This window comes from Montipora foliosa, chromosome 5 (assembly GCF_036669935.1).
Source record: "Montipora foliosa isolate CH-2021 chromosome 5, ASM3666993v2, whole genome shotgun sequence".
Taxonomy (NCBI): Eukaryota; Metazoa; Cnidaria; class Anthozoa; order Scleractinia; family Acroporidae; genus Montipora; species Montipora foliosa.
In genome coordinates, this window is record NC_090873.1 from 32,371,919 (window position 1) to 32,381,918 (window position 10,000).

At 37.0% G+C, this 10,000-nt stretch overlaps 2 protein-coding genes and 1 long non-coding RNA gene across 3 annotated transcripts in view; all 3 read left to right on the plus strand.

The window, feature by feature from the left end:
* The window catches only part of LOC138004427 (uncharacterized), a 137,591-nt gene extending 133,506 nt beyond the window's left edge, over positions 1 to 4,085 (plus strand). Inside the window, exons 12-13 of the mRNA XM_068850934.1 lie at positions 2,934 to 3,230; positions 4,063 to 4,085. Of these exons, the coding sequence (XP_068707035.1) occupies positions 2,934 to 3,230; positions 4,063 to 4,085 (320 nt within the window). The remainder of the gene's footprint in view (positions 1 to 2,933; positions 3,231 to 4,062) is intronic.
* Positions 1 to 10,000, plus strand: part of LOC138003125 (uncharacterized) — a 315,129-nt gene that overhangs the window by 167,578 nt on the left and 137,551 nt on the right. The gene's annotated exons all lie outside the window — the stretch shown is intronic.
* LOC138003122 (uncharacterized) overlaps positions 3,140 to 10,000 on the plus strand; it is a 29,565-nt gene continuing 22,704 nt past the window's right edge. Inside the window, exons 1-2 of the mRNA XM_068849073.1 lie at positions 3,140 to 3,230; positions 4,781 to 4,898. Of these exons, the coding sequence (XP_068705174.1) occupies positions 4,789 to 4,898 (110 nt within the window). The 5' untranslated portion in view covers positions 3,140 to 3,230; positions 4,781 to 4,788. The remainder of the gene's footprint in view (positions 3,231 to 4,780; positions 4,899 to 10,000) is intronic.

A 10,000-nucleotide genomic window follows, 5' to 3' on the forward strand; every position in this document is an offset into this window, starting at 1 on the left:
CGAAATATCCTCTTCCGTTGAAAATGGCGTGCGGTCGAAATATAAGGGCTTGGTAACTTGACTAGTTACCAAGCCCTTATATTTCGACTGCGCCATTTTAACGGAAGAGGATATTTCGAGCGCGCGCCATTTTCAACGGAAGAGCCTGCTTGCAGGCCAGGAAAGATCTAGGCTTAACAAGAACCACAAAAGAGGGGGAAAAAATGTGAAAAGAAAAAAAAATTCCATGAAAGGCTCGATTTTCCCAAAATTTGTATTTTATCATTTTAACACAATAATTTTGTTGATTTTTCTTTTTTTTCCCCAACATTTCTTTGTGTGTAAGTTCTGTTTAAATACTGCCTAATTTATCTTTGTCTTTATCTCTTTGTCTTTATTAAATATACCAGTAAAAATACATACCTATATTTACATATTGTTAATTAAAAATGAAAGTATTTTTAAAATACAGTGTATTAATAAAACTACAACCTTGATCACAAGGGTTGGAAAAAAAATCATTCTATAGACATTTTGTCCCTCCCCACCCCTGTGCAATGTTGGAAAAACATTTTCATCTAACACAAGTTTGCATTTTACCATTTTCCAACATTGAAAGGGGGAATTGGGGTGTTGACACTTATTCTGTAAGTATTACGATTAATGATTTCATGTTTTTGGCATTTTCCAACACAATTTGTCCAAGGTTGTAGGTTTAAAACGTTCTGTGTTAACACAAGGTACATGTAGTAGGCTTGTTTGAGATCTTAGACGTTTTGAGGATTCTTTAAATCTGGGCAACAAATTATACAGTGGATGAGTAGGTAAACAACTAATCCTCTTGGAGATTGACCTGTCTGTTTTTTTAAGCAAATTGTAAATATCTATAGCATAGGATATAAAACGGCGTTTGTCACGTCTGTGAAGGAACCGCTGCACAGTATTTTTAGTTCAGGTACGGGGGCAGCATACACCGGTAAACCATACGAAATTTTAGGTAAAACTAAAGAATGATTGGAAATAAATGATCAATTTCCACTTGGTTATATCCTTCCTTTCTTAAGCTCCTTAACACATAGAGACACTTATTCGCTTTGAAGAGTGTTCTTTTAATGTGTTCTGTAAATCTGCCATTGCCCTGGAAAGTCACTCCGAGTAGCACTAGAAATTCGGCCTGCTCTATATTACCAATAGGACTAGGCTTTGCTTATCCTTTCTTTTTCAAAACTAATTCTTTACACTTGGATAGATTGCAAGGCATATAGTTTGTACTTGACCAACTAAGGTACATCACTAGCACATTCAGTTCCAGCCTTATTTACAATAACTTGCATCGTAGCATCGTCGGCATATTTATTAAGAGAAGCATCAGGACAGTTTCGAGATCATTAATAAAAAGATTAAACAAATAAGGGCAACTAACGCTGCCCTGTGTTGTGCCTTTGTTTACATTATACCAGCAATAGCTTCTACCCCTGAACACTAACTGTTGTTTACGATTTCGTAAAAAACTAAGATACCAGTTGGTAAATAAATATACGGATTTAAGTTAAGGGCCTTCAATTTATCACTAAGTATATTGTGCCTCAAGTTGTCAAAAGCCTTAGCGAAATCCATAGCAAACAATTGCATCATTGTGGCTGATGGTGCTTTTTGTGTTTTAGTACACATCATTGCCCACTGTTAAACAGTGACTCCAGTCAATCTCTTTTCCCTCTCCTTACAAAAACCATTGTAGTTAAGATATCAAGATGGTTAAGAAACTCTAAATATTTCTTTGTTTTTCTCTTGTTTTCTGTTTTGGCCCTTACCATGCACAAGCCACACCCTTCTCCTAAAAGAAAACCAATCAGAAGTTTTGATTAATACTTTATTCAAAACTCAAACATGAACTGAGGACAAGATATTGTGCATGGTTACTGTCAGGTAAACATGAAGTGTGACAGTACGTTTCTCGCTTTTGAAGTTTTCAGGCTTTAATAACCAGTCCATGTTTGTTAACTATGAAAAAGCAGGCCCTGCTAGTACGTGTAGCAAGTCAAGTGACTGAAGAGAAGAAAGCTTTTAAAACCTCTTATATTTTGGGAACTACGGGACCACCCGTTTTCAGGTTACCTATCTGTAAGCAGTAAACGGGGTTTCGGCAATTGCTTTTGAAGCACCCAAACTTTGCTTATTAGCATTTACTAAGTCGCGTGGGATAGGGTTAGGCAACCATATTGTAATCTGTTTTCTTCTTTTTTTTAAAGATCAACTAAGCCTATAACCGCTGTTTTGCAACGGCTATTTCTCTAAGTCTGAAGGGACGTACTTTCATCTATTACTTTCCAATTCACACGGGACCAGATTGCCAAAACACACAAACAAGATAACTCCCTGACCTTAATTAAAGCTGCGTATATTTCCAAGTCTAAACTATGTCTGTATAATACAATATAGAATCTTTTTTTTTGGTAATTCTGGACAATGACTATATATGTGCCACAGACTAGAGTCAGTTCTTAAGTGCCTGCATGACTTGATTATAACAGAACCTTCTGGAATTTTCTTCATAATTTCTAATCCCTGTAACACATGTCAAGTAATGTGACTTAATGAACTAATTTAAAGTTCCCTCAAACACTCCCTCAATTTGTAATAACAATGGAAGATGGTAAGTAGTGTCATTAATGAGTTTTTCTAAGTCTTCTCCTCAGTCAATGCCCCCACCCTTTTCATGTGACAAATCAAGTCCTCTTTTGTACTGTAAAAGTTGACTTGATTTGAAGCAATGCAGTGCTTATCACTGGTCAAACCATCGACTGGCAAATGGTTGATTAGATGTTTCACTACTTGATTAATGCTTTTGCTGCTTGATGCTGATGATCGAAGCAATAAATTTCAAGAAATAATTCAACTGCAGCGTTTTTGTAGCTAATTTATCTTTTTTATGTCTTCACTTTGCTATGATCCAGCTCCATCTAAACCTCCCAATGGATTTACGGTGACTGCAAGAAATTCTACAAGTGTCACAACATCTTGGCAGCTACCACCCGCAGACTCCAGAAATGGAATAATTAAAGGATTTAAGTTGTTCATTAGTAGCAAAGGGTCAGCTGTTCAAATGATCGATGTTTCCAGTGCTTCAGTTTACACAAAGACTGTTACTGGATTGCAAGAATCTACAGAATATGAATTGCTGGTGTTGGCGTACACGTCTGTTGGTGATGGACCAAAGAGTCCTGTTCAGGTTGTGAAAACGCTGGAAGTTGGTAAGAGTTATATACCGTAATTATTTTTTTTAGAAAGACCAACACAGTGTGATATCTCAAGTGTATTAAGGCTTAATTGAGTAGCCTAATCATTATGCGTATTTTTATGTGAAAGGAAAGCATTTGTCCAGGGCCTATGAAACTTGGCAGGCAGTTAGTTATCGGTATCGTTATAACTTTTCCAAAATGTTCCGTATCACATTCTTGTCACGTGACCCGAAATCGACTTATAACAGATATATTTTTTACTCAAAAAATGGGGAACATTCAGCTGCATTATATCAATCTTGTTTCCTGATTATTCGATGACCCCTTCTAAAGGCTTTGTCATGCCGTGTTTTAATTATGTCCACATGTTTAGAGCAATGAACTATTTTAGAAAATAGGTCACATAACATGATAAATATGGAAATACCTTAAAAGGTAAATACGGAGTGCAACATTAAAAGGCGGCATTCGGCAGGCCCAGTTGTACTTAAAGTGTCAATGCCAAACGTTTTCGAAATTTTAAAGTTTAAATGTTCCCCATTTTTGAGTAAAATATATAAACGTCATAAGTTGTTTTAGGGTCCCGTGAAATATTTTGGCGAATTAATAACAACACCGATAACAAACTTTCTGCCAAGTTTCATGAACATGGACAAATGCTTTCCTTCAAATAAAAGCATGCATAATAATCAGGTTGTTCAAGAATTAATACACTTGAGATAGCTTATTATAGTTAAATTTCTCGCGCTTTTTCTTTGTTTATTTTTCATTTTTGAGATAGTATACCGGTACTACCGTGACTTTAAATTGCAACTGTATTGCGGTTTTTCTTCTTTTATTAAAGGGTTATTGAAGTATGACCTATAGAGTCATCACATTTATGAAAGGCATAAGGAACCAAAAATACATGTATCCACAGTGTAGAGACTCGGGAAAATGTTTCATAGAAAAATGTGGCATTAGATTTGAGAGGCATTAAGTTTAACATGATTGCGCTTATGTGTAAAGGTGCTGTTACACTGTGAAATGTTTGTCTCAACTTGTCTCTCAATGTTTTGGCGACATTGTAGAGGGACAAGTTGCACGAAACATTTCTCAGTGTGACATACCCTGCAACGGCAAAAATCGTAGCAAGACAAGTTGCATGAAAAGTGAAACTTAATTCTACTTTCGGCAACAGCTCGTGCAACTTGTCCAGCCACAATGTCGCCAAAACATTGCGAGACAAGTTGCACGAAATATCTCACTGTGTAAAAGCGCCTTAATGGGTGATTTTGTTTCATCAAAAACGAATCTTAACTGGCTCAATTCCTGCACAAATAAACCTCATGCAATTGGAACTCACACATGCAGTCTACAAGCGTATTCAAGTTAAATTACAATGGTAAAGCTACAGTTTTACATTACAATTGTATCTTGACTCAGGCTACATGTGTGAATTCCAGTGTAGAAAAATCTTTTATAATTTACATGTAATTGGTGAATATATGAGTCGGACTTTACACGCTAAATTTACACGAGCAAAAACTGCACATGTAACTCTTTTACTGAATTGACCCTAGGTTTCTCGATGGCGAGTATTCTTGGCTTTTCCATTGGTGGTGTGTCTTGGCTTGGCTTTCTACTTCTTATTGGATATTCTTGCCATAAAAAGAGAAGAAAGAAGCGCTCCACAAAGTGGTAAGCTTTTTCTTTTTACTGGTAAGCAATGACATATAACGTTGCTTCTTAAAACAGCGTTTTCCTACCAGGCCGGAGGCCAGACGTTTCGCTGGGTCATTTCCCATTCCATGACCCAGGTACTTTGATGCGAATATTTCAGAAGTTTGTATATTTATTTTTTATTAATATACATTGTAATTTTTTTTCACTTATTTTTAAAGAGAATTCCAGCCTTGCCTCGGAAACGGATTCTTGATTTCCAGAGACACTGAAAACAGCGTTCCTGAGTATGATATTGAAAAAAAATCGGAGGGGGGGGGGGGGGAGGGCATGGCCCAGACCCCCCTAGGTAGCTTGCAACTTCAGCACCTTGCAGTGCCAAGAAAATGTGCTTTCAGAAATATGTCCACTACTTTACAAAACTTTCAAAAACCCTGCTTAAAATATTTTAAAAACCGCTTTTATGCATTGCAAAAAATGAAATCTGCTTTATCAGGGGTATGCTCTCATTGGTCATAGTGTTCGACACTTACTTTCTTAGTAATTTGCCCTTTGGGCAACCAGTTTTGTTTTTTTGGTTGCCCATGGTCTTTTTCGGTTGCCCGCCTTCTAAATACCTGTGTCCCAATAAAACTCAAAGAGGGCTTGTAAAAATGTCAGTTTGAGTAAAATGTGTGTAAAATGGGTTTGACAGACCAACGTGACTCCTGCTGTGTCCATGGTGTTCTGGTAGCCTTCAAAGTTTTGCTTTGATAAGCATACATTTAAGCGATTTTTTTCTATAAGACATCAAGAGAGATTCCTTTACTATATCTCTCTGAGATTAGGCTGGTTTTGAATTAAATGCCGTTTATCCAATATTATGGTCCTTAAGCCTTTCCAAGCTGGTTGAAATTGCCTGACAAAAGGTAAAATTTTCTTTTGCGCTTGTTCGATATCAAAGTATCGTGGCGTATTTGGCCGTGCGGAAGCTGGGTTCCATTGTAACAAACATGTTTTTCACGCGGACTTGAAGATGGCGGCTACGAACTTGTTCCTTCTTCCACTCTGTTTTGAGGTTTGTACCAATATCGTTTTTTTATCGTGTTTGTGGCGACTACGTCATATTACTAGTCACATTCTTCGTTGCAAATCAAATCGTTCTGCAAAATATTAGTCGACCAAAAATTCTGATTGCCCGATCGGGCAAGTCTTAGAGTTGTTTTACTTGCCCACGGATATATTTCGCTTGCCCCGGGCTATCGGGCAAGCGTTAGTGTCGAACACTGCATATACCCATCTAAAACAAGATGCGTATTGTGTTTTGGTCAATACTTATTAAAGTAGCAAGGGCAATTTGTGGCTGTAATAAGCACAGCTTTTAGGACAACGAGAAGTCCAGGAGTTGCATTGACTGAAGGTGTAGTCCCTTAAAAAAAGTTACAAGTAAGTACTCGAAAGGTTTAAGCAAGAGCGAAAATGACATATAAAACGAAGACTTGCCAATCGAAAGATATCGGAGAGAAAGTGTGAAAAAATAAAAATGTAGCAGTCCTTTACATGGGATTTTAGAAAAAAAAGATTATTTTACATAAAGTGATTTTTTTTCGCTTTTGTGGACTGATAAGCAAAGAACCAACACCGAAAAAACAAAGGTGTTTGAAAGTGGGCGTTGATTAATTAAAGAAATCCTAAAACTTATTAAATAAATGAAATGAAATGAAATGAATGTGTATTTGAAGTGCGGGTTGTAGACGACTGAGACAAGTGACCCTTGCACTTTGCTGGACAATTTAAGCAATTGCCGCATTTTATAGAATATTATAATAATTATGGTGGTGTAGTTTTCTGCACGTTTCACTGATAAAATAACAAAAATAAAAGTCGTTTTTTTGTCCTGTTGATACGCCCATGCGTAATCAACGGGTATTGCTAGCTACGACCAGTAAATGTATGCAAATTAGGCCTCACTCACTAGCCCGTTAGCAGATCGAAAACAGAGAAGAACGGCTCTGATTACTTTGAAATTTGGATGGCCGGATTTGTACATAATTACCCACTTTCAGGCCACGTTTAAGCCATGTGCTGTTTGAAATGATCACACACTGATAGTTTTTAAAATGATGGGGCTACTCTTGTTAGCATAAGTGTTCAGCGGCCGCTGGAGATATAAACAACTAGTGAAAAAACAAAACTTTAGTTTCAATTTGTTCCACATTTAGACTGCAATTTTTCATTACTATTAGCCGCTTACAGACCTTTTTTGTTGTACCTGTAGTTGTTACACATAAGCTTTAAGATAGGGGCTCTTCAATCCTGCTAACTTATTTACATGTTTACTCAAGCGTGAAGAGGCAAGCTTCGTCTTTAATACAAAGCTCTTAATATATTGTTTCTCAATCTAGCCCAAATTACCGAATCGTAACGTGAAAGTCATTTTAAACCACAAGTTGTTAAAAACTCTTCAGTGATTAAAGGAAATAGTTTCAACCACTTGACCTGAGATCAGCTTCAGATCACAGACAGTCTCGGAAAACTGCCCGAGATGAAATTGACAAAGGCCATTGCAGAAAATAACATGATCAGAAAAAAGTAAAAAATAATTTATATATTTTGGTTTCTATTGGTGGTAAAATTTTTGTTCGAAGTCATGCAAGGCCACAGATACGCAATTTTCTGACACAAGAACTTTTGCCTACGCAAAGATTACATTGCTGGGAATTATTATGCCTTCCCCCTGGTCAGAATGTACATTTCTATATAGTCACTGGGCTGCAGTTGCCGAGCTCGTTTACTGGGCAATAACAAAGGCACAGAGACAAAAATGATTTGGAGTAAAATGGCTAAGGGGCATGGCCCTGAGCCGATTTAGTGAATAATTAATTTTCTTTGCATCATTTAAATACAGATCTAAATCACAAACATATAAATCACAGTCAAGGTGAGGGCAGAACAACGCCATCAAAGTTACTTAAATCAAAGGAGAAAGGAGGACAGGCAAAGGGAGGGGGAGGGAATAAAGTAAGATGTTCAGACGGTGAGTGTTCGTGAACAAATGACCCCGTGGTAGCAAGTTCACAAATACTAACCTCAAAACAATGGATGGGGGATACATTTTCATTGACATGAGTCACCCCCAACTCTAGCCTGACATGTCGCGCACTTGAAGTCACGCATTTAAAGTGATTGCTTAAGATTAAGATATTTCTTTGCAACAACAATTCATCGTATTAAACTTAGAAGACCAGTGGGAAAACATACAAATTCTATTCGCCAGCAAATATCTCATTTTCAGTACAATTTTCATGCAAATCAGAAAACCCATGTATTCCCAAAAAATGAGTTAAATTTTATGGCTGCATTTGTTTGCAAATTTACGATAAAGGGAACGAAAGGAAATTTCACGTCTAACGAATAAGGTTCAGTGAAGCTGTGAATTCGCAGTTTGTTTGTATTGGCTTTTACTGACTTTTCTATCTTTAGGCAAACAGTATTGCGAAAATTTAGAAAAATGTCGTAAATTAAACTTGTTCGACTAATATTTGCGGAATGATTTGATTTGATTTGATTTGCAACGAAGAATGTGACTAGTTACCGCAAATACGATAAAAAATAAGCAAAGGTACATCTCTTTGCTGTCATTTATTTTTCTGTTAAAAATATATTGGTACAATGTACAGACCTCAAAACAGATTGGAAGGAGGAACTTGTTCTTTTCAGCCATCTTTCTCGGCGCGAAAGGAATGCTTGTTACAATGCAACCCCAGTTTTCCCGCGGCCAAATTCGCTACGATACAAGCGCACAAGAAAATTCTGCCTTCACGCAGAGGCTTCACGAAAATGGCATTTAATTCAAAACCAGTCTAATTTCAGACAGATATTCAAGGAATCTCCCTTGATCTCTTATAGAAGAGGAAACCCGCTTAACGATATGCTTGTCAAAGCAAAACTTTGAAGGCTACTAGAACACAATGGACACACAGTAGGAGTCGCACTGCTCTGTCAAACCCATTTTACAAACATTTTACAGAAAATTGACATTTTACAAGCCTCCTTTGAGTTTTAATGGGCAACAGGTGTTTAGAAGGTGGGAAACCAAAAAAAACAAAACTAGTTGGCCAAAGGGCAAAGTAGTAAGAAAGTTAGTGTCAAACATTGCTGGAGATCGGGCGCTGGAGATACAAAGAAATATTGAAAAAAAATTACTTTAGTTTCAATTTCTTCCACATTTAGACCAAAAATTTTCAATACCATTAGCCACTTAAAGGCGTTTTTGTTGCACATGTAGTTGTTACACATAAGAGTTAAATAAGGGCTGTACAGGCCCGCAGATGATACTGGCCTTGGAATGACCCCTGGACCGGAAATGATCCCAAATTGGAGAGGAAATGATCCCTCGACAGGAAAGGATCCTAATAAATAATACCCCAAAAACTCAGGAATGGTGTGGACTCCACGAAAAGTCCACGGAAAGAAAAGACAGTAAACATCCTGTACCAAATCACAAAATTAGCATGCATAATTTTGGGCAAAAAATAAAGCAAGTGAAAACGAAACTTTAAGGAATCAATTACGATCACAGACCGATTTATTTTTAGATTGAATTTCCCGCTAATGAGACTCCCACAGAAGCCCGATGACCAATTACAAGAAATTAAGCTGACGTCATAGGGTCACGGAACCGGAACTGCCTTTGTTTTTTTCCGGAAAAGATAGTCTAAAAATAGATCGGTCTGTAAAAATGCCGTTACATAGGCCCAGTATGGGAGCTGTATGCTCCGGGTCATGGGTTCCTGACACCGTAGAAGTACACAAAACTTTAACAAACTGTTCCCAGGGTCTCCATTGTCGTTGAACATTAACGTGTCAGTTTCGGAGATTATGACGCGTTTGAGATTAATATTCTTTTATTTCAAAATTCATTATCCTTGACAATTCTCTCTTGCTTTACAATTTCAAAACTCTGTTTTATAAATTATTTTAGGTAAGATAATTACTCAACTTTTAAAATGAAATTAAAATTTTCGCGGCTTTAAGAGTGCCATTCAAACTTGTTCTTGAATCGGTGGATTCACTTGCATGTGGAAATTTTTTTAATGCACGAGAACAAAGCTAAAAATAGTATCTGAGAGAGAACCGAG